Below are 25,700 nucleotides of genomic sequence, written 5' to 3'. Positions count from 1 at the left end.
TATGGCTACAGCACTATTGTATGTGTACATGATGGTGTATTGAGTTGAGGGAATTTAGTTGGCCTAAGTGCAAATGCAGTCAGCAAGCATAGTGAAGCATCAATACTGTAAGATTGATGGAGAACAGTAGCCTTGTATTACCAGACTGATTACCTCTGAGCTATGGTTGTACGAGTTTAGGAGAATAGGTGAATAGAACAAAGATCATGGCCATGATCATTCAATGATCATGGCTTTTAAGTTTGGATTTGAAGGATGTACTTTTTGTCCTGTGAAAAATAACCTACCCACAGGTTAACGGAAGTGGTAATAAACATGAACATTTTCTAACTAAGTGATGAATCCATACAGGAACTGAGGAAGACAAACCCTCCTGGGATGATTACCTTCCAATGCTTGTTAGGGGCACAGCTTAGTCTCCACCTAGTGACAACATATCACCTTAACATACACTATATCCTCCACAACTAGAGGATTCAACCCAACCACAACATTAATAAATAGTCATATATTCAGTAATATAGTATTATATTTATTGAGTAAAGTTTAGAAACCCTTTATGTAATCATATTGTATAGAACAAGTCATACAGTGCATCCCAATACCATTGTCACATCAGCTTTTACAAACATTTACATTTTAGTCATTTAGCAGACGCTCTTATCCAGAGAGACTTACAGGAGCTATTAGGGTTAAGTGCCTTGCTCAAGGGCACATTGACAGATTTGTTTACCTTGCAGCTCTTAAAAGATAGACTACATGTCGCTGAAGATGAATGTGTCCATCCATATGCACTTCTTTCAAACATGGTCATAACATAACCTTCTTCATATCTCAAAGTATGAATATTAACATTTTATGATGTCTAATACCAAACCATTGAATGATGTAGGAAACACAAATAAAGTTTATCCGGTTAAAGACTACCATCAACATAACTTCAAAAGCTATTATGACATTTTTGTTAAACAGACAAAGGCATACTTTGATTACTACAGTCTACAGTATAGAAAGAGCCCAGATCATATCGAATATGTTTTATTATATATTTTATATTATACATACTATAATGTTATATCATATTTTGACCCATTTCGATTAGAAAAATACATGAACAACAAGAAGAGCTTTCTGTTGGTCACTGGGAGGATTAGAAAAAATACCATCTGTATACGTGTCTTCATCTCTTGGAATAACAGCAAAACATCCATAGAACTTTGACAAAGGATTGTTGTCATTGTATCATCTGGAATTTGTCAGCTGAATTACCAGTACTCCTAAAAAACAAAGACCAATGTCCTATCTTGGTAATGGGCAACCAATACTATTTGAATGTGTCCCTGACAATAGTCAAGCCAATGAATGCTCTCTTTGAAAGTGTCCTCTCGTGGAAATGTGTCAGACATTTTCTAAGTCTTAGAAAACAACAAAATGTAAATATATCTCCTGCCTTCAGAGGAATGTAGTTAGTCTTTAAAAGCAGTAGTCGATGCAAGGCTGCCTGGCTGCTCCACAACCAATCAGACAGAAATAGGGTTGTGAAATTTCGGCAACGTTCAACAAATTTCCTGGTTTTCCTGAAATCTCGGTTGCAGGAATCCTGGAATCAGGAGGGAATAAGCAGGAAATCCGGAATCCCCCAAACAGGATTTCTGTAAAACCAGGGAATTTATTGAAAGTTCTCCAAATTGTGCAACCTTACACAGAATACTACAGGAGCGCTGCACAGGAGTATATACCAATATCTACCACTGGATGGGGATACTAACCCACACCAGAGGAGAGGACAGACTCATGACAGTTCAAACCTCTCCCGTTCAACTAGACGTCAACCATAACCCCTGAATCCTAATCTTAACCAGTAGCGTGACAGAGAAAGATCTGACCCTGTATCAGTGGTAAATGACAACATGTTTCTCCAGCATAATAAAAGTGGTCGTAAAACAAGTCAATTGGTCCTGGGATTGAAAGATGAGTGGTAGGTGTATATGGTACTGCGAGAAAGGCGACTTCGTCGATATCAACACCTTTAGCATAGCATACAACACAGAACCAGATGTGTTAGTCAAACTACGGAGGCAACACATACAGAAATGTTGCAACGTTACTCTTAGCAGCGTTTAGTGCTATTTTCATTCATTTCAAGTTTAGGTTTTCCCCATATCTGCTTGATTATTCTGTGGATATCAATCAACACATGATTGTTTTCTTTATGACGTAGATCAAACATCGATGACCATGCGATTCCCTTTGTGGTGAACCATTAAATTGGTGTAACATTGCTATCAAAGAATGCGTGATAAAAACGATGACAGAGGCACGTTGTGGTCCACATCCGTGACACACTGGATATAGCACTAATTGAATAACCCTTCGTAAGCAGCAACACCATGAGAGTGTGTACAGTACACTTGATTCTCAGTCACAACCACTTCGGTTTGCCTTCCAGTTGTGTGGAATGTTGTGAAATCTACAGTAAGGATTTGACTGTATTGACAACATACAGTAAGAACTACCTTACATAAACAGCAGTAGGCTTACTACAGAAAATAACAATACCATAATACCAAATCACCTCTTCTTCATTGGCCTTGTCTTTGAGAGCGGGGGGGGGGGGGGGGGGGGGGCTGTGCATGCATCCAAGCCAAGGGAGGGGTGCAGAAGGATCCAGGAGGGTCCAGGCAGGGTTGGATCGTAAGGTTCAGAGGTTAGGAGGGGTTAGAGGTCAAGGTTGAGTGTTCAGCAGGCATCATTGCTCCCTGGCCCATGAGGCAGGATGGTGTTGGGGGGGCTTGACGGTAGGGTTCAGTAAGGATCCAACTTAATCCTTCTGTGTAAGCAGCATGTGAACACCATCCCACAGATCTGAAAAACACACACACACAATTGTTGTGAAGGTCAATCAAGGGTAAAGGTCAGTTGTCATGGTAGCATAGTGGGATTGCATGAGGAGAGTGATTTAGGGGTGAGAGGGTGAGGAAGTGTGTGGTTACTATGGGAACAGGAGTGCTGAGCAGCCATTATTGCAGCAGTGGTGTAATTGGGCCTGTGGTGGCCAGTGGTGAATGTTAAAGCTCCCACTATGACTGTTGTTGGAGAGAGATAATCTGTGAACAAACATTCATTTAGCAACTTCCATTTTTCAAAGGACATTTCTGTCTGAAGCCCTGCCAACGTTCTCAAAACCATAACTTAGTGTTATAATCCATTAATAATTCATCTACAAAAAATCACATGATTAAACTGAGGGAAAATATTGGATACAATGAAATGGATGTTTTACAAAGTGAAGAATATGTTTTATGATGTTTTTGTCATTTTCTGTGAGGCATTTAAAATAATTAGAAAAGACAAAATATGAATGTAACATATGTAAATACTTAGAAAGGAGTCTATGGACACAAGGAGTGTGGCATTTTGGAGCTTTGTGATGCAAAACATTTTGCCTAGTGCACTCCAAATTCTCCCCACCGAGCACAAATATATTGTAATAGTGTTGCGACCAGCTTAACTTGAGAAAGCCCTAAACATTGCTTTGTTGACTACTTAATAGGTTATACATCACACTTGATATTTCTTCTCCTTAAGTATTCTATAAAGTACATTCAAAAGTCCACTTGTGAGTTGGACTGCTTTAAAATCCTATGACTACTTTGTGTGTAGGAAAAATAAAAAAGTGAAGCGATGCTGGGATACAACAGTAGAACTGTGTAGGTACTTTGGTTGATCTGAGAAAAATAAGTAATTTTCAGCTAGCGGCAGGGCGGTCTGAGAGAGCTTTAGCTGGCGCTTGTTTGGATGAAGGAGCCAACATCAAAAAGATGAGATTAAGGTAGAGAAGAAATGGGAGGATACAACAGGCCTTGACACACACACACACACACACTTGTGCTTTCCCTCTGCCAAAAGCCTTAAACCGGTCCTTATTTCTAACAAGATCATCCCATGTCATCACTATTAAGGGATAGGGGATATGAAAGGTCTCATTGATCTGTGAGACAAAAGCAGAGTTACAGTAATACACAGGGAAAAGGCTGAGAGGTTAGGACTTAGATGAGGCACATTCGCTGGACGTGTGTGTGTGTGTGTGTGTGTGTGTGTGTGTGTGTGTGTGTGTGTGTGTGTGTGTGTGTGTGTGTGTGTGTGTGTGTGTGTGTGTGTGTGTGTGTGTGTGTGTGTGTGTGTGTGACAGATGACAAACGACAAACAGAGGAGGGCTGAGATTCAATCAACGGCCCCCCTGCAAGTCTTCTCCTCTCTGAGGGTTTTATCGACCGGGGTCACAACATGGGGAGTAGATTCGTCAAAGAAGGCCTTTGCGGCTCGGCACCCAGGGCGGTTTTATGATGCCTCTAACCCTGCCAGCACCACTGAGAATTCAGATGACAGAGTGAGGAGGTAGAGAATGACACTCACAACTCACAGAGAGATGGAGGGAGCCGGAGGAGGAAGAGACGGAGGAGGGAGGAGGAGGAGGGACGGGGAGACAGGGGATGGAGGAGGAGGGAGGAGGAGGGAAGAGCAGCCGGAGGGAGGAGGGGGGAGGAGGGAGGGAGGGAGGAAGGAGGAGGGGGAAGAGATGGAGGAGGGAGGAGGAGACAGAAGGGAGGAGGAGACAGAGGATGGAGGACAGAATGGTCTAAACTTCCTTTCTGCTCGTTAGTTTAGCATTTGGAATGACAAGGAATATATAGAAAGTAGTTTCAATGTGGCAGGTGAAGACACTGACAAGAAATAAGTTATCAAATGTGCTGCAATCATAAAAAACTATGAAGAAAGAAATCATGAAGAATACATTTAGCAGTGTCCTCTATTTATTGTACAAGTTTCTTTCAAATCTGGTCAAGCACACCTGTCATTCGCGTTTATCTGTGGACATTAATCTCATTGTCTAGTCTGTGGGAGCACTTCAGTGAACTGTTTGTTTTGCTCATGACCTCCTTGGATTGTGGATAATGTTGTCAAGCCCTTTCAGCCATGCAAAGGTCAAAGGTCAACATGCATGTGGAGGTCAGCCTGGTGTCCCTATTGGGGTGGGTGTTGCTCGGTGGTACCGAGAATAAAGCATAGGCCAGGCAATATAGCATGCATGATCTCTGATCAACTGTCTCTTTGTCTTCTTCACACACACACACACATATAAACACAGAGACACGCACACGCACGCGCGCACACACACACACCCGCATGAACGCACTCGCGCACACACACAGACACACACACGCACGAGTGCGCACACACACAAACATGCAGACAACACATATCTACACAAAAACACAAAAGACACAATCACAAAAATGAACACATAGACACACACAGAACACATTTCCCACAATGCCCTCCAACCTTGTCCCGTCCCCACTGAGTGTGACCAGACAGAGGCTTAGCCTATCACACGGCAGAGAAGTCCTCCTCCTCTTCTTTATACAGCAGGTAGATAAAGCAGGCCGTCAACATGGCCCCGGCCAGCTATAGAGGTCACACACAGACATACACACACAGACATACATAGACACACACGTACAGACATACATAGACACACACGTAAACACACACAGACATACATAGAGACACACACATACACACTCAGACATACACACACGTACAGACATACATAGACACACACGTAAACACGCACAGACATACATAGAGACACACACACATACACACACAGACATACACGCACGTACAGACATACATAGAGACACACACACATACACACAGACATACACACACGTACAGACATACATAGACACACACGTAAACACACACAGACATACACGCACGTACAGACATACATAGACACACACGTAAACACACACAGACATACACACACGTACAGACATACACACACAGACATACACGCACGTACAGACATACACACACAGACATACACACACGTACAGACATACATAGACACACACGTAAACACACACAGACATACATAGAGACACACACACATACACACAGAGGGGTTAGTGACCTATATTAGACAAAGTATAGGGGGACACTGAAAGAGGATAGAGACTAAATTGATTCGCGTAATTACAACCAAACTAAGAACAAAGGTACAGAGACTATTACTATTTCAGTTATTAAAGACAGAGAAGAACAGTTGACAGAGACATTACTATTTCAGTTATTAAAGACAGAGAGGAACAGTTGACAGAGACTATTACTATTTCAGTTATTAAAGACAGAGAGGAACAGTTGACAGAGACATTACTATTTCAGTTATTAAAGACAGAGAGGAACAGTTGACAGAGACATTACTATTTCAGTTATTAAAGACAGAGAGGAACAGTTGACACAGAGACAGCACACACAGAGACATTGCTGACATACAACGAACATACAATCAGACAGAGACCTTCAAGCCCAATAGAGAAGAGCCCATTTACATCAAATGCTGGTCTAAATTAGTTAGGGACAAGATGGGTGATTTGTCAATGGACCGCTAACACATATTAAGGACATAGCTACAGTAGTTATCTTACCCATGTATGCTTCATATATGTGTGTGGAAAAATGTTAGCATATTATTTGGGAATAATTTGTCAACTAGGGGGAGGGTTTTGGGGCTAATAAAACATTTTTGTTTTTCTTAGGAACCCCAAATTCCCATGTCGACAGTCTCCACAGTGAATAGATCACATGACTCCTCTGTGGAATTCCAAGAGAAAAGCTATGGGAACACAGAAGAGTGAGAGCCCTGGTTGGTTGGAAGGAGTAGCCAAGATGGAGCCAGTACTGTATGTTCAGGTTTGGTCTAAGCTAGGGTTGGGCTGATATATGATTAAATGTAATACCATGCTATTTGACAATGACGATATATCGTGAAGTGCAAGACTATACTTCATCTTACATTTACAAATCAAAACTGTGCAGTTTCATCAGTTAGGCTGTATCAAAATGTTACGTAAAATCTAAATGAATGAACTAAGCCTTGTTATCTCGCCATACGAAGATCATGTATGGAGAATACGACAATAATATTGTAAATAAGCAAAGAAATGGCACGGTCTGGAATTATTAACAGAGTGAAGTGGTACCACAGTTAGATTGGAGATGTCCTGCTCCTGACTGCAAAACATCTAGCCTGGTCCCAGATGTGTTGATGCCGTATTGTGTGCTGTATATAACTGACTGATACAGCGTGACGAGAGTTGGCTAGAGAGCACAAACTAAATCTGAGATTTGGCTACTAAACATCACCGGACTGCAATAAGAAACCTCTCAACCCGAGCATCACATCCCAAGCTTGACGAAAACACCAATCTATGAACAGCATTGGCTGAACAGTAAACCATTTTCAGGAGATCGATCCATTTTTGGGGGATGGAGAGTCCAGTCCAGTCCCTGTGGAGTTAATTTGCAGAGAGCAGATCGATGGTGGAGAGCAGCCGCCCCATCCAAGAGTTATTACAAAGCATGCTGGGAGAGAAAGGTATACAGTTTCCTGTCCATGGCCCCATCTCAATGTATCTTTCCTTGATTCTTTACATCCTATCTCCTCACTTCCTCTTCAAAACACATTGGTCTGGGGGGAGGGACCTTTTTCTTCCGATACTGCTGAGAAGGGTTAGGGTTATATCGATCAGAAACATTACGATACTGCTGAGAAGGGTTAGGGTTATATCGATCAGAAACGTTACGATACTGCTGAGAAGGGTTAGGGTTATATAGATCAGAAACATTACGATACTGCTGAGAAGGGTTAGGGTTATATCAATCAGAAACGTTACGATACTGCTGAGAAGGGTTAGGGTTATATCGATCAGAAACGTTACAATACTGCTGAGAAGGGTTAGGGTTATATAGATCAGAAACATTACGATACTGCTGAGAAGGGTTAGGGTTATATCAATCAGAAACTTTACGATACTGCTGAGAAGGGTTAGGGTTATATCGATCAGAAACGTTACGATACTGCTGAGAAGGGTTAGGGTTATATCGATCAGAAACGTTACGATACTGCTGAGAAGGGTTAGGGTTATATTGAGCAGAAACGTTACGATACTGCTGAGAAGGGTTAGGGTTATATCGATCAGAAACGTTACAATACTGCTGAGAAGGGTTAGGGTTATATCAATCAGAAACGTTGATACTGCTGAGAAGGGTTAGGGTTATATCAATCAGAAACGTTACGATACTGCTGAGAAGGGTTAGGGTTATATCGATCAGAAACGTTACGATACTGCTGAGAAGGGTTAGGGTTATATCGATCAGAAACGTTACGATACTGCTGAGAAGGGTTAGGGTTATATCGATCAGAAACGTTACGATACTGCTGAGAAGGGTTAGGGTTATATTGATCAGAAACGTTACGATACTGCTGAGAAGGGTTAGGGTTATATCGATCAGAAACTTTACGATACTGCTGAGAAGGGTTAGGGTTATATCAATCAGAAACGTTACGATACTGCTGAGAAGGGTTAGGGTTATATCGATCAGAAACGTTACGATACTGCTGAGAAGGGTTAGGGTCATATCGATCAGAAACCTTACGATACTGCTGAGAAGGGTTAGGGTTATATCAATCAGAAACGTTACGATACTGCTGAGAAGGGTTAGGGTTATATCGATCAGAAACGTTACGATACTGCTGAGAAGGGTTAGGGTCATATCGATCAGAAACGTTACGATACTGCTGAGAAGGGTTAGGGTTATATCGATCAGAAACGTTACGATACTGCTGAGAAGGGTTAGGGTTATATCGATCAGAAACGTTACGATACTGCTGAGAAGGGTTAGGGTTATATCGATCAGAAACGTTACGATACTGCTGAGAAGGGTTAGGGTTATATCGATCAGAAACGTTACGATACTGCTGAGAAGGGTTAGGGTTATATTGATCAGAAACGTTACGATACTGCTGAGAAGGGTTAGGGTTATATCGATCAGAAACGTTACGATACTGCTGAGAAGGGTTAGGGTTATATTGATCAGAAACATTACGATACTGCTGAGAAGGGTTAGGGTTATATCGATCAGAAACTTTACGATACTGCTGAGAAGGGTTAGGGTTATATCGATCAGAAACGTTACGATACTGCTGAGAAGGGTTAGGGTTATATCGATCAGAAACCTTACGATACTGCTGAGAAGGGTTAGGGTTATATCGATCAGAAACGTTACGATACTGCTGAGAAGGGTTAGGGTTATATCGATCAGAAACGTTACGATACTGCTGAGAAGGGTTAGGGTTATATCGATCAGAAACGTTACGATACTGCTGAGAAGGGTTAGGGTTATATCAATCAGAAACGTTACGATACTGCTGAGAAGGGTTAGGGTTATATCAATCAGAAACTTTTCGATACTGCTGAGAAGGGTTAGGGTTATATCGATCAGAAACGTTACGATACTGCTGAGAAGGGTTAGGGTTATATCGATCAGAAACGTTACGATACTGCTGAGAAGGGTTAGGGTTATATCGATCAGAAACGTTACGATACTGCTGAGAAGGGTTAGGGTTATATCAATCAGAAACTTTTCGATACTGCTGAGAAGGGTTAGGGTTATATCGATCAGAAACGTTACGATACTGCTGAGAAGGGTTAGGGTTATATCGATCAGAAACGTTACGATACTGCTGAGAAGGGTTAGGTTTATATCGATCAGAAACGTTGATACTGTAAACGACATGAGCTTCAAATATGGAAATATGAAGTGCACATTTGGACTCACAGGTGTGCGGTTTTCTTGTATGACATTAAAGCTGTATTTATTATAATCCTCAACGTTTCATCTTTCAGAACACATCGACTCCTCTCGATTTCCAGCATTTCCCTCACTCAGACAACAACAAATGTGCTAACGTAGCCCAATTAGCGGGAGGGACGGCGGTATCTTCTTGTCGCGAGCAGTGCTCAAGTTAATGGCTGTCAGTCAAAACCCATACAGAGCTGTGAAGCCCTGAGCTCTGAAGTCAGGTATAGCATGTTACTGTACAGTCACTTCGTTCCAATTCAGGCACTTATCAATGACAAAATCTGCCATTTTGAAGCCGTATACGGGAAGACAGGGGCTGTGAGTGGACTGGGCTACGAGCTTGGTCCATCTGAGGCCACAGCAAATCAAATCCCAGAATGTGAATGGAATCAGATTACAGCTGAGAGGATATAGGGGGGGGGGGGGGGGGGTTAATAGAGTGCATTGAAAGGTTGTCTGACCGGTAATAGGAGTTACTGGGTGCATCTTTGAGGTACTAGGAAGATTATGGCCACGTTGATGTTTATTTGTAAAAAAAATTGGAAAGCCTTTTATCATGTGGATATATTTTGAGACTGATTAAAAAATATATCTATATTTTCTTAAGCAATCGTCTCATCTCTTAACCCGTTACTCTACTAAGAGGAACTAGCAAAGTTTACCTTGCCTTCTCTCTCCCTTTCTGTTCACAATCTCTATTTCGCTTGTCCCCACCTATCCATCTAGATACTAGCTAGTATTGAAAACATTTCAACAGTAAGGCTACCAATTTCCATAGTAGCAGATGATATCCACTATTATCACTACATTATATTGATATCCATGACATCGGTGATACCCCAAATCCCCCCAAAAATGATAGTTTGTGATAGTCTGATAGTGATAGCTTGTGTCTGTAGTGAGGTGCTACCACAGTACTGAAATATAATAAGACCTCATCATTTCCTCTTAATAAAGCCGCTGGTCAGTGTTGGGAGACCGACCTGTAGACAGGCCACTCCTATCCCCACAGCTCCAATGATCAGCAGGTGGTCAGCCAGGAACTGCTCCAGCTTGGTGATGCAGCCACCCTGTGGGACAAAGGTTACAGGTCAGGGGTCAAATCACTTCACACACACACACACACACACACACAAGCACGTACATGTATGATGCACACGCACACAGGCATGAACACACACACACATACATGCACAGACACACCTGATTGATGTAGTCAGTGTCTATCATATTTGGATCAATCCAATGCTTTTAAATCCTTGAGGGGGGTGAAGAAGGAGAATTGAAATTGGGCTATGCTCTTCATTTACCTTAGTATATTTATCAACCCTACCCTCTCCAGCTCTTTATATGTCTGTCTCCAAATTGCTGCGGCAATTGTGTGTGTGTGTGTGTGTGTGTGTGTGTGTGTGTGTGTGTGTGTGTGTGTGTGCGTGCGTGCGTGCGTGCGTGCGTGCGTGTGTGTGTGTGTGTGTGGTACAGAGTTACACTGCAGAGAACAAAGATATAGGGCTTGGGCAGTGTAAGAATATTTTAAGATAATACACAACGCAGAGGACTAAAGGTCAAGAGGGAATTAACGATGAATGGAAATAGTGTTTTTTTCTGTAATAGGGAATTAATGATCAATGGTCAGAGACATGGGAGGAATTTGTCAATACATTGAGCCTGAAATAGGAGACTTGTTATTTGGCCATTGGCCCAGTTTATTTGCAAGGAATTCTAATTGGTCAACCCCAGGCTAGGGTTGGGTTATAAATTACATCCTGTCCCTTTGTTCTGTGGAAAGAATCACTGAGGACAGGGAATAATGAACATCTACCTCTCAGCATAACATCTATGATTTTTCCTTTTTGAATAAACCTATTTGTCTGATTTCCCTGATTTGCTTTGGGGTCTGTGTTATTGAAGAGTAACATCAACTGCTAACAGGCAGACTGAGAGAAGTAGAGAGAACAGTGGGATGCATTAGGCCTCTCTCAGGAGGCTCTTTCTCTGACCACGCGCGCACACGCACACACACACACACACACACACACACACACACACACACACACACACACACACACACACACACACACACACACACACAGACACACACACAGACACACACACAGACACACACACGTCACTCAGATGTGGGTAGAGGGGGTATTGAGGAGCCATGGCTGGATGAAGTGCACGTAAACATCCATTTGCAGTCACCTCCGTGTCATACTGTTTTAGCAAAGAGCTTTGACTGAGTAGGTTGTTTCAAGCCATGTTGTGAGTCACAGTTCTGAGGACATTTTCAAAAACATCTCAGCTTCCTGTGGAAGTGAAAACTCATTGACGAGCACATTTTCAACCCAAGTGTTTTCCGACTGTGTGGAGAGCTGTCAACCACAGCTGACTCCCTAAATGCACAGTAAATATTGCAGTTCCACCCATATAAACTTTGTTTAATTATAAAGAGATTTTATCAAAGTTTCACTCCTCTGAACTGCAGTAACACTGACAAGTGGAGTGACGATAGCGGGAACCAAGGAGCGAGACGTGTGTGTGTGTGTGTGTGTGTGTGTGTGTGTGTGTGTGTGTGCGTGCGTGTGTGTGTGTGTGTGTGTGTGTGTGTGTGTGTGTGTGTGTGTGTGTGTGTGTGTGTGTGTGTGTGTGTGTGTGTGTGTGTGTGTGTGTGTGTGTGTGTGTGTGTGTGTGTGTGTGGAAGAGAGAAACAAGCACAGACTTCTCCTGCTTGTCACAGATAAAAGCGAAAGGAGCATCTCAAATATTGTATTAAATATTCTCAGAGCGCTTACGCTATCAGCCCTTACTGATAAGAAAGCCTGTCAAGTAGAGAAGAGTTGTTGGCAAAAGTGACTTTCCAAACCAGAGTATTTGACTGTTTCAGATTCATAGACAGAATAAGAAAGGAGACAGTGTAGCTCTGAGGGACATATCATCTGCCTGTCCCCATTTCAGAAATCATGTGATGCTCAATACAACCTTCTGGTCCTGAAATATTGATCAATTGTTCCATGTCGAGATCCATTTATATTTTTTGAAATATTTATTTGAAGGAATATTTTAGGATCCAACTTGAATTGTATTGATCCATTAAATATGAACAAATGGTTAGATCTGAAATCATGATGGACCGTTCCATTCCACTGACAGTGCTGGGCTCTGCTGTCATCGCTATGAAATAGAATGACAACATAACATATATTTACTGTGGAGAAGTCCAGTTATGACACCCTAAAGTCTGCTGTAACACATTTTCACTGTGGAGAAGTCCAGTTATGACACCCTAAAGTCTGCTGTAACACATATTTACTGTGGAGAAGTCCAGTTATGACACCCTAAAGTCTGCTGTAACACATATTTACTGTGGAGAAGTCCAGTTATGACACCCTAAAGTCTGCTGTAACACATATTTACTGTGGAGAAGTCCAGTTATGACACCCTAAAGTCTGCTGTAACACATATTTACTGTGGAGAAGTCCAGTTATGACACCCTAAAGTCTGCTGTAACACATATTTACTGTGGAGAAGTCCAGTTATGACACCCTAAAGTCTGCTGTAACACATATTTACTGTGGAGAAGTCCAGTTATGACACCCTAAAGTCTGCTGTAACACATTTGGCACATATTTGCTGTTGAATGCTGCTTTTCCAATGGTCCCACCCACCTCAGTCTTGTAGATGTTGGAGGGGTGGTCTCTGCGTCCACAGAGGGAGGTGATGGTCTTACAGCAGCTGTCCGGGACCACCCTGCCCTCCGACACAGCCGAGGTCATGTACACACTATGCAGCCAATCAAACGAGTTGTTGCTGCCACAGCACTTGAACTGACCAATAGAAGGAGAAGAGTGGAATTGTGTTTATCATTAGCTATACTTAGTTGATGTCTGAAAACCATCACATCTAATTCAAATCAATCAACAAAATAATGAAGAGGCAGAAAATCACATCACAAAAAACATTTGTAAACCAAGTAGTCATAACTACGTATTACAGACTGCATTGACATCTTGCATCATACTGTACCCATATAGTGGACGTGACCTCGCATATGATTAACATTGAACCTCACATGCTTCAAGGTGAACAGGGATGTGTGTGTGTGTGTGTGTGTGTGTGTGTGTGTGTGTGTGTGTGTGTGTGTGTGTGTGTGTGTGTGTGTGTGTGTGTGTGTGTGTGTGTGTGTGTGTGTGTGTGTGTGTGTGTGTGTGTCCCACAGAAGCTTTAACAGTTGAGTGTAACAACTATGTACCATAACTAATGTGAAACAGCTTTACCACTGGCGCTCCTGTCCCTTCAAGAAAAACGAAGCAAAGGCTAATGGGAGATTGAGTCCTTACGTCCTGCTGTAGTCTGTCCACGGCCAGGGTGATGGCCTCTTTCCCTGGCTGGGCGTAGTTCTCTGTCATGGTCTCATTCAGGTGCTGCTTCAGCTCCTCACTGAGCTAGGGGAGGGAGGGAGGGAGGGAGGGAGGGAGGGAGGGAGAGAGAGAGAGAGAGAGAGAGAGAGAGAGAGAGAGAGAGAGAGAGAGAGAGAGAGAGAGAGAGAGAGAGGGAGAGAGAGAGACCTCAGTTAGCGTGAAAGAGGAGAGCAAAGTGGGGTTGCCTTGCTTGTGTGAGACTTTATGTTCAGATTTATCTGAAACTCAACTCCAGTGAATAAGATCTCTCCTCACCAGAATATTGAGTCAACCATTCATTTCTGATTATACTGAAAGACAGACAGATGTGTGAGATTAGGATGATCTTAGGGTTCAGGGTTGAGGTCAGTCTGGAGATCAGGGTTCAGGGTTGAGGTCTGTCTGGAGATCAGGGTTCAGGGTTGAGGTCTGTCTGGAGATCAGGGTTCAGGGTTGAGGTCAGTCTGGAGATCAGGGTTCAGGGTTGAGGTCTGTCTGGAGATCAGGGTTCAGGGTTGAGGTCTGTCTGGAGATCAGAGTTCAAGGTTGAGGTCAATCTGGAGATCAGTGCTCAGTGTTGAGGTCTGTCTGGAGATCAGGGTTCAGGGTTGAGGTCTGTCTGAAGATCAAGGTTCACGGTTGAGGTCAGTCTGGAGATCAGGGCTCAGGGTTGAGCTCTGTCTGGAGATCAGGGTTCAGGGTTGAGCTCTGTCTGGAGATCAGGGCTCAGGGTTGAGCTCTGTCTGGAGATCAGGGCTCAGGGTTGAGCTCTGTCTGGAGATCAGGGTTCAGGGTTGAGCTCTGTCTGGAGATCAGGGCTCAGGGTTGAGGTCAGTCTGGAGATCAGGGCTCAGGGTTGAGCTCTGTCTGGAGATCAGGGCTCCAGATACATGGTCTTTACACAGGTATCATACACACACCAGGTAAGCATGCACACACACACACATGGCTACTCAAATGCAATGGAGATAGTCCCAGAACTGGACTCCAGACTCAATGAATAGATCAGTATTTAAAAAGAAAACAAATACAGGGGGGAGAGGGAGGAAGGGAGGGATGGTTACACAAGAGGATAAAAGATGAAGATGGAGAAGTAGTCACTCACCCTCTGGTAATACACGTAGGCCAGGACTCCTGCCACCAGCTCTATGAGAAAGATCAATAACAGACAGCAGAAATACTGGAGAAACAGAGAGACAGAGAGAGATATCAGTCTTAACACAGTTCAGTTCAACACTTACAGGCAAAACTCTCTCTTGAATATAAGACAAAATGCAGCATTAACTGCATGTCTCTCTTTAGAACAGTCTCACTTAACATCTTTACCAACACTCACTCTTACACTCCTACCAAAAGTCACTCAGTTATTGTGACAATGCAGATATAAAACATTCCATCAAGTGTCTTTGTATTGTCACGCACCCGCATTCCCAAAGCTGACAGAGAGAGTGAAAAAAGACCAGAGGAATAGAGAGGAATATGACAGACTGTGCAGAATGAGGAGAAATGAATTAGGGGTGTGAGATGTCTGTCATATTCCTCGTAGCAGAGAAAGAGAGGGGGGAATAGGGCGCGAACAGAGTGTAGAGGGAGGGGGATACATTGAATATTTGAGAGAGAGAGAGAGAGAGAGAGAGAGAGAGAGAGAGAGAGAGAGAGAGAGAGAGAGAGAGAGAGAGAGAAAGAAAAGCGAGAGAGAGGTTTTGATTTCCGCCGCAGACAGCTAAAGGTACTGAAAACTAAGAGAGACATAAACGCCTCTATCTCCTGAGGGAACAACAATGAACAGAACACCACAAACCCCGCAACACCTTCACACCAGTCCTCAGTAAAAAACCCTGCAACACCTCCACACCAGTCCTCAGTAAAAAACCCTGCAACATCTCCACACCAGTCCTCAGTAAAAAACCCTGCAACACCTCCACACCAGTCCTCAGTAAAAAACCCTGCAACATCTCCACACCAGTCCTCAGTAAAAAACCCTGCAACACCTCCACACCAGTCCTCAGTAAAAAACCCTGCAACATCTCCAAACCAGTCCTCAGTAAAAAACCCTGCAACACCTCCACACCAGTCCTCAGTAAAAAACCCTGCAACATCTCCAAACCAGTCCTCAGTAAAAAAAAATTGCAACACCTCCACACCAGTCCTCAGTAAAAAAACCCTGCAACATCTCCAAACCAGTCCTCAGTAAAAAAAAATTGCAACACCTCCACACCAGTCCTCAGTAAAAAAACCTGCAACACCTCCACACCAGTCCTCAGTAAAAAAAACCTGCAACATCTCCAAACCAGTCCTCAGTAAAAAAAACTGCAACACCTCCACACCAGTCCTCAGTAAAAAAAAACGCAACACCTCCACACCAGTCCTCAGTAAAAAACCCTGCAACACCTCCAAACCAGTCCTGAGTAAAAAAAACCTGCAACACCTCTAAACCAGTCCTCAGTAAAAAAAACCTGCAACACCTCCAAACCAGTACTCAGTAAAAAAAAAACCTGCAACACCTCCAAACCAGTCCTGAGTAAAAAACCCTGCAACACCTCTAAACCAGTCCTCAGTAAAAAAAACCTGCAACACCTCCAAACCAGTACTCAGTAAAAAATCCCGCAACACCTCGAAACCAGTCCTCAGTAAAAAAAACCTGCAACACCTCCAAACCAGTCCTCAGTAAAAAAAAACTGCAACACCTCCAAACCAGTCCTCAGTAAAAAAACCCTGCAACACCTCCACACCAGTCCTCAGGAAAAAAAAACTGCAACACCTCCAAACCAGTCCTCAGTAAAAAAAAACTGCAACACCTCTAAACTAATAGTAAAAAAAACCTGCAACACCTCTAAACTAATAGTAAAAAAAACCTGCAACACCTCTAAACTAATAGTAAAAAACCCTGCAACACCTCTAAACTAATAGTAAAAAACCCTGCAACACCTCCAAACTAATAGTAAAAAACCCTGCAACACCTCCAAACCAGTACTCAGTAAAAAAAAAGCTGAAACACCTCTAAACTAATAGTAAAAAACCCTGCAACACCTCTAAACTAATAGTAAAAAACCCTGCAACACCTCCAAACTAAAAGTAAAAAACCCTGCAACACCTCTAAACTAATAGTAAAAAACCCTGCAACACCTCCAAACTAATAGTAAAAAACCCTGCAACACCTCTAAACTAATAGTAAAAAACCCTGCAACACCTCCAAACTAATAGTAAAAAACCCTACATCACCTCTAACCTAATAGTAAAAAACCCTGCAACACCTCTAAACTAAAAGTAAAAAACCCTGCAACACCTCTAAACTAATAGTAAAAAACCCTGCAACATCTCCAAACCAGTCCTCAGTAAAAAAGAATTGCAACACCTCCACACCAGTCCTCAGTAAAAAAAACCTGCAACATCTCCAAACCAGTCCTCAGTAAAAAAAAACTGCAACACCTCCACACCAGTCCTCAGTAAAAAAACCTGCAACACCTCCACACCAGTCCTCAGTAAAAAAAACCTGCAACATCTCCAAACCAGTCCTCAGTAAAAAAAACTGCAACACCTCCACACCAGTCCTCAGTAAAAAAAAACGCAACACCTCCACACCAGTCCTCAGTAAAAAACCCTGCAACACCTCCAAACCAGTCCTGAGTAAAAAAAACCTGCAACACCTCTAAACCAGTCCTCAGTAAAAAAAACCTGCAACACCTCCAAACCAGTACTCAGTAAAAAAAAAAACCTGCAACACCTCCAAACCAGTCCTGAGTAAAAAACCCTGCAACACCTCTAAACCAGTCCTCAGTAAAAAAAACCTGCAACACCTCCAAACCAGTACTCAGTAAAAAATCCCGCAACACCTCGAAACCAGTCCTCAGTAAAAAAAACCTGCAACACCTCCAAACCAGTCCTCAGTAAAAAAAAACTGCAACACCTCCAAACCAGTCCTCAGTAAAAAAAACCTGCAACACCTCCACACCAGTCCTCAGTAAAAAAAAACTGCAACACCTCCAAACCAGTCCTCAGTAAAAAAAAACTGCAACACCTCTAAACCAGTCCTCAGTAAAAAAACCCTGCAACACCTCCACACCAGTCCTCAGTAAAAAACCCTGCAACACCTCTAAACTAATAGTAAAAAAAACCTGCAACACCTCTAAACTAATAGTAAAAAAAACCTGCAACACCTCTAAACTAATAGTAAAAAAAACCTGCAACACCTCTAAACTAATAGTAAAAAACCCTGCAACACCTCTAAACTAATAGTAAAAAACCCTGCAACACCTCCAAACTAATAGTAAAAAACCCTGCAACACCTCCAAACCAGTACTCAGTAAAAAAAAAGCTGAAACACCTCTAAACTAATAGTAAAAAACCCTGCAACACCTCTAAACTAATAGTAAAAAACCCTGCAACACCTCCAAACTAAAAGTAAAAAACCCTGCAACACCTCTAAACTAATAGTAAAAAACCCTGCAACACCTCTAAACTAATAGTAAAAAACCCTGCAACACCTCTAAACTAATAGTAAAAAACCCTGCAACACCTCCAAACTAATAGTAAAAAACCCTGCAACACCTCTAAACTAATAGTAAAAAACCCTACATCACCTTTAACCTAATAGTAAAAAACCCTGCAACACCTCCAAACTAATAGTAAAAAACCCTACATCACCTCTAACCTAATAGTAAAAAACCCTGCAACACCTCTAAACTAAAAGTAAAAAACCCTGCAACACCTCCAAACTAATAGTAAAAAACCCTGCAACACCTCTAAACTAAAAGTAAAAAACCCTGCAACACCTCTAAACTAAAAGTAAAAAACCCTGCAACACCTCCAAACTAATAGTAAAAAACCCTGCAACACCTCTAAACTAAAAGTCAAAAAACGTGCAACACCTCCAAACTAATAGTAAAAAACCCTGCAACACCTCTAAACTAATAGTAAAAAACCCTGCAACACCTCGAAACTAATAGTAAAAAACCCTGCAACACCTCGAAACTAAAAGTAAAAAACCCTGCAACACCTCGAAACTAAAAGTAAAAAACCCTGCAACACCTCCAAACTAATAGTAAAAAACCCTGCAACACCTCTAAACTAAAAGTAAAAAACCCTGCAACACCTCCAAACTAATAGTAAAAAACCCTGCAACACCTCTAAACTAAAAGTAAAAAACCCTGCAACACCTCTAAACTAATAGTAAAAAACCCTGCAACACCTCTAAACTAATAGTAAAAAACCCTGCAACACCTCTAAACTAATAGTAAAAAACCCTGCAACACCTCGAAACTAAAAGTAAAAAACCCTGCAACACCTCCAAACTAATAGTAAAAAACCCTGCAACACCTCTAAACTAAAAGTAAAAAACCCTGCAACACCTCCAAACTAATAGTAAAAAACCCTGCAACACCTCTAAACTAAAAGTAAAAAACCCTGCAACACCTCTAAACTAAAAGTAAAAAACCCTGCAACACCTCTAAACTAATAGTAAAAAACCCTGCAACACCTCTAAACTAGTACTCAGTGAAAAAACATAACATCTCCAAACCAGTGCATTCAGTACTTAGTTCAGTGGAGCAACAATAACACCAGAAAACAACAGCAATATTGACAGAATCATAAACTTTGATCCAAGGATTAGCTATTGTATGATTATGTTGATATACAGCTGAAACCCAGGCTTCACGGGAGACAAAATACAGGTAAGACTTTCTTTGAGTCACTTCTGGATAATGAATAATAATACTAATAACTCATGGGATTTAAACTGCCTTTCAATAATGAGTTCTATATGATGCACTGGAGGCATACATACATTTATATTCACTCATATGGATCATCAGCCATTATGAATGAATCAAGTGTTATTATGCATTGTACCACCAATGTCCATCCAACACATTCCTAAAAGGAGCAATGCTTATAAAGTCTATGTTACGGGGTGATATAACTAAAGTGCTATAAATGAATCTACTGTGGATGTTTCATAGACATCGTTACCACAGAATGCAACATGAATAGAAAAACACTTTGTTAAAATGAAACCATCATTAGCATGCTACTGGAGAAGAGAGGACATCACACAAGTCTCAGTGGCCTAATTAGCACCTTATTAGCCAATTAGTCTGGAAGATTGTGTATTTTATCAATGAGAAATGGGGGTGGTTGGGGGGTAGGCGGTTCCAACCAACCATTATCTGCTGTGTAAAATCTTCTTCTGTATCATTGTGACATAACACTGTTTGGATTTAACAGCAGAGTATGTAAATGGTGAGTATGTTTCGTCCACGCACACAACCACACACACACACAACCACACACACAACCACACGCCCACACACACACACACACCACACACACACGCACGCACACACACGCACGCACACACACACACACACACACAAAGCAACAATGGACTAACAAGACTGGTGGTTGAGCTTTTTAGAGAGCTACACACACACGCACATTCATGCACATTCACACACACACACACACACAAACACACACAAACACTAAATACACACACAATTAATCATCCAAAAACGAAATGAAGCAACAAACACACATTCCCACACATACACACACACACACCAGGGCTAATTAGGCACACCTGTCGTAGAGGCGGGACACAAAGCGTTTGGCGTGCAGCGTGGTGCTCAAGGCCATCACCGGGAGACAGATGCTCATTCCCAGCCTGGCGCTGATGTGACGTGTGGAGGTGAGGAAAAACAAAGCTATGCCAAAACCATTGTTTATCACACACACACACACACACACACACACACACACACACACACACACACACACACACACACACACACACACACACACACACACACACACACACACACACACACACACACACACACACACACACACACAGAGCTTCAGGGGAGCCTTCATTTAGGAGACCATAGTCTATAACAGAGTTAAAGCAGCCATTCCCTCTTAACCTTGCAAGCTACTGTCGTGTCTTTGGCATCATTAAATTGAGACTGTTATTTCATCAAATCAATTCACTGTAATTATTATTACATGATTAAAATAATCATGTAAGTGTAATTAACTAGGAAGTCAGGGCACCAAGGAACATTTTCAGATTACAAAGTTATAATTTTTCCAATATAACTTTTCAGATATTTTAATATCTGAGCAATTAGTCTTCTAATTAATGAATCATTCTTTACCTCACGTTAGTCTCATTCCAAACATCGTAAGTTGTTGGTTATCTGCACAAACCCAGCCTTCACTATGAATCATCCATACATCAATTGTCTTAATCATGTATTTACTAACTAAATAATCACAGAAATGCATAACAAACAAACAAAGTAGATATGGTTACAAGGACATTATAGGGATGTGCCCTAGTGGGCTAAACCGGTATGGCGGCTTGGTAGACAAAGGGACTGAGAAGGGCGCGAAAGACAAAAGACACTACACAGTTGATAATTATAATAATTGAAATTCTAATCCTTTGCACACGAACACTCACTCGTTCGGGAATAATTGCAATCAATATATATATTTATTGTTACGGATACAAATGTTCTGTGTGTATCCTGTGTGTATTTCTTTTCTCTCCTTCTCCCCTACTCACAGGTGACAATAATCATTCCCCAATCAGTCATCAATCAGTCGCTAATCGGAAGACATCTGCTCCTTTCCCCTACCCAATCACAGTCCCTTTCCCTTGGTTTAAAACCCCTGTCAGTTGTTTTCTCCAGAGCTCAATCTCTTTTGTAAATGCCTTCTGTCTGTAGATCGCTTGTGTGTTTTGCATCTACATGTCACTTTGTCCCCACCTGTGAGTATTGTTTTGGTTATGGTGTTTGAGTGTTTGTTTAATGGTGGGAAAAGGGGGTAACCAGACAAGTCGCCCTTGGGCTACACTACCCGTAGTTAAATATTGTTAAAAACACTAGTTAGAACTGGGCGGACCACCCCCTGTATTTTTGGTTAGTTAGTTAGCTGTTTGTGAATTAGGCTAGTTTAGCTTAGGGGTGTTTTTGAATTGGTATTCTTTCATTCCTTGGGTCCCGCTCAGCCCCTTTTTCCTGCTCCCCCCATTACCGTGTGTTTTTAAATAAACCTTGAGTGTTTGACGGTAGTAATTTAGTTGTCTGTGGTTATTTTTGTTCTCACTGTTACGTTGTCACTATAATAATTTGCATGAGTTGTGTTACGGGTCCCATTACCATCCCCCCTAGACTGTCGGGCCAGAGGGATTCGTAACATAAGTGGGGGCTCGTCCGGGATCTTTGTCTTTATTGACACCCATACCGCTTATGCAAATTGTTGTAGTGGTATAGTTCAGTGTTGTGCGCTGTAGCTGAAGTAGCATTAGTGTTTGCTATTTTTGTTGACTCTTGTGTGGTAGTTCAAGATGGCTACTTTTGATTTGAAGTCCTTTTTGGATAACCCTTCGTGGGAGGTTTTTGATAGGTGTCGTAGAGTGGATTTAGTGACCTTGGCTGACCATTATTCAGTATTGATTCCACAGAATGTAGTTAAAGCGGAGGTTAAACAATTAGTGTTGAATGTTTTGTTGGAAGAACAGGTGCTTGTATTTCCGCTACCTGAGCCTACTACCCCTGTAGGGGATGTTGCTGCTCCTCTAAGCCCAGTGGTGTCTGAGGGTGAGGCTAAAGCTCCAGCCACATTGCCACGTTTTGATCCACTCTCCCCACAGTCAACCGGTGATACCAGGAGGGATGTCCGGTCAATACAGTTCCAACTGGAGGCGGAAGAGAGAGCCCAAATTAGGCGAGAAACTCTCCAGTTGGAGATGTGTAAAATTGAGGCAGAAAAAGAGGAAAGGCGAGAACAGCGGCAGATGGAGTTAAAAATGCGCCAGATGGAACTGGAGGCAGAGACAGCGAGGCTAGCCTTCGTGCCTGCAGTGACTGTTAGTGAGCCGTCCTCACCAACTAAAGATTCCAACACTTTTGACATTAGTAGGCAGATTGCCTTAGTACCTTTGTTCAGAGAGTCAGAGGTTGACTCCTATTTTTGTGTATTTGAACGAATAGCCGTAGCATTGAAGTGGCCTAAAGAGGTATGGTGCCTATTACTTCAGTGTAAATTAACTGGTAAAGCCCAAGAGATTTTGTCAGCGCTACCTCTTGAAGACAGTTTAAATTATGAAGTGGTCAAAGCTACTGTTCTTCGCGCATATGAGCTTGTGCCTGAGGCATACCGACAGAGATTTAGGTCTCATAAGAAGTCTTCTAGTAAGACTTATGTGGAATTTGCTAGAGAGAAGGGAAATCTGTTTCATAAATGGCATGCTGCTAGTAAGGTAACTGATTTCAACTCTCTCCGGGAGTTAATTTTGTTGGAAGAGTTTAAAAATTGCTTACCTGAACGCATTGTAGTGTACCTAAACGAACAGAAAGTATCCTCCCTGTCAGAAGCGTCTGTGTTGGCAGACGAGTTTGTGTTGACGCACAAGAGTGTGTTTTCGGCTCATACTGAGAGTAGAGTTACGGAATTGCCTACTTATAGCCCTAGTCGGCCAGCAGTATATCAAGCACGCCAGAAAAATGAGCGTCCCTGTTTCTATTGTCATAAGGTGGGACATATGATTAATGATTGCTTCCTGCTAAAACGTAAACAAGGGATGCCTCTTCGTGCCAAGCCACCAACAGGTGTTGGTCTAATTCGTACGGTTGTGAGGTCTGTAATGAAACAGGTGCCTAAGGGTAAATGTATTTTGAAAGACCCAGTTCCCGACCGTAGTTATGAACCGTTCATTTTCGAGGGGTTTGTGTCCCTAGCGAATGACGAAGCGTCTCAGCGTCCGGTTAAAATCCTTAGAGATACTGGTGCGGCGCAGTCGTTTATATTGTCTGATGTGTTGCCCTTATCCGACGATACATACTGTGGTTCCAGTGTGTTTGTTCAGGGTATAGAAATGGGTCTTGTTCCAGTGCCATTGCACTTTGTGAAAGTACACTCTGAGTTAATCAGTGGAATATTCAGAGTGGGAGTACGTCCTATGTTGCCAGTAAAAGGTGTGACCTTTATAATGGGAAACGATATTGCCGGAGGAAAGGTAGTACCCGTATTGGAAGTATTGGATAAAAGTGACCACTCTCTCTCCAATGAGCTGGCACAGAGTTATCCACATGTGTTCCCTGCTTGTGCTGTCACTCGTGCTCAGGCACGACAAGAGAGTGACGTGATAGATTTGTCTAACACAGTTCTGTTCAAAGAGGATGATCAAGAGGATGGGTTGTGCGCTACCTCTGGGAAGCTGATCACCTCTGACAAACAGCCCAGGAAAGAAGCGAAGAAAGTTGAACTTATTGCTGATGCAATACAGTTACCAGTCACTCGTGAGCAGCTGGTTGCTAACCAAAAGGTTGACACAAAGCTTGCTAAATGTTTTTCTAGTGTTGTCTCATTGGAAGAGGTAAAGAAGAAAAATGTGGCTTACTTCATTGATGGTAATCTCCTCATGCGTAAATGGACATCCCATGATGACGCGGGCGGAGATTGGAATGCTGTTTACCAAATAGTGATTCCTAAAGCCTTTCGACAAAATGTGTTATCCCTTGCTCATGATCACCAGTGGTCTGGTCATTTAGGAATCACAAAAACTTATGATCGGATTCTTCGCCATTTCTTTTGGCCAGGTTTAAAACAAGATGTGTCTCAGTACTGTCGTACATGCCACACATGTCAGATAACAGGAAAACCAAATCAGGTTATTCCTCCCGCTCCTCTTTGTCCAATACCTGTCATAGGTGAACCATTCGAACATGTGGTGGTTGATTGTGTTGGACCATTACCGAAGACAAAATCGGGTAACCAGTTTCTGTTGACAATTATGTGTATGGCAACAAGATACCCCGAGGCCATTCCTCTGCGAAGGATTACAGCCCCGGTAGTGAGTAAAGCCTTAATTAAATTCTTCACGACATTCGGATTACCTAAGGTGGTACAAAGTGATCAAGGTACCAATTTCCTGTCCAAGCTTTTCAAGCAGGTGTTAAAATCCTTGTCAATTACGCACCGTGTGTCAAGCGCCTATCACCCAGAGTCTCAGGGTGCGCTTGAACGTTGGCATCAGACATTGAAGTCTATGCTACGTAAATATTGTTTGGAATCTGAGAAAGATTGGGATGAGGGAGTTCCTCTAGTTTTGTTTGCTGCTCGTGACACTGTACAGGAGTCCCTAGGTTTCAGCCCGGCTGAACTAGTGTTTGGTCACACAGTGAGAGGACCAATGAAAGTTCTTAAAGAACAATTTTTGTCCCAAGAGTTGTGTACAGGAGATGAAAATGTGTTGGACTACGTTAGTCGCTTTCGGGAGCGCCTACACCAAGCCTGTGCTCTTGCAAAGGAAGCTCTGTCTTCCTCCCAAAGGATCATGAAAAGACACTATGATAAAGAGGCTGTTTCTCGTCCACTACAGCCAGGTGACCAAGTACTGGTGTTATTGCCTGTTCCAGGATCTTCACTGTCAGCTCGTTTCTCTGGTCCTTACTTCATTGAGAAGAAATTAAGTGAAACTGATTATGTGCTTCAAACGCCTGATAGAAAACGCCAATCTCGTGTGTGCCACATTAACATGTTAAAAGCCTACCACATCCGACCCGTCACCCAAGT

General features: G+C 42.3%; 1 protein-coding gene across 3 annotated transcripts in view; it reads right to left on the bottom strand.

Annotated features, from left to right (window-relative positions):
- Positions 1–511: 511 nt before the first annotated feature.
- Positions 512–25,700, bottom strand: part of LOC129827477 (tetraspanin-11-like) — a 35,269-nt gene continuing 10,080 nt past the window's right edge. For 2 of the 3 annotated variants that reach the window (XM_055888382.1, XM_055888373.1), the window contains exons 4-9: positions 15,220–15,294; positions 14,055–14,159; positions 13,383–13,541; positions 10,698–10,784; positions 5,347–5,469; positions 512–2,865 (exon numbers count right to left, since the gene is read on the bottom strand). In XM_055888382.1, coding sequence (XP_055744357.1) covers positions 5,392–5,469; positions 10,698–10,784; positions 13,383–13,541; positions 14,055–14,159; positions 15,220–15,294 — 504 coding nt within the window. In that variant the 3' untranslated portion in view covers positions 512–2,865; positions 5,347–5,391. The remainder of the gene's footprint in view (positions 2,866–5,346; positions 5,470–10,697; positions 10,785–13,382; positions 13,542–14,054; positions 14,160–15,219; positions 15,295–25,700) is intronic. The other variant, XM_055888390.1, reaches the window with a different exon arrangement.

Source organism: Salvelinus fontinalis, chromosome 2 (genome assembly GCF_029448725.1).
Source record: "Salvelinus fontinalis isolate EN_2023a chromosome 2, ASM2944872v1, whole genome shotgun sequence".
In the NCBI taxonomy this organism is placed as follows: domain Eukaryota; kingdom Metazoa; phylum Chordata; class Actinopteri; order Salmoniformes; family Salmonidae; genus Salvelinus; species Salvelinus fontinalis.
The sequence above is the reverse complement of the archived record's forward strand: the minus strand, read 5'-3'. Positions and strand labels throughout refer to the sequence as shown.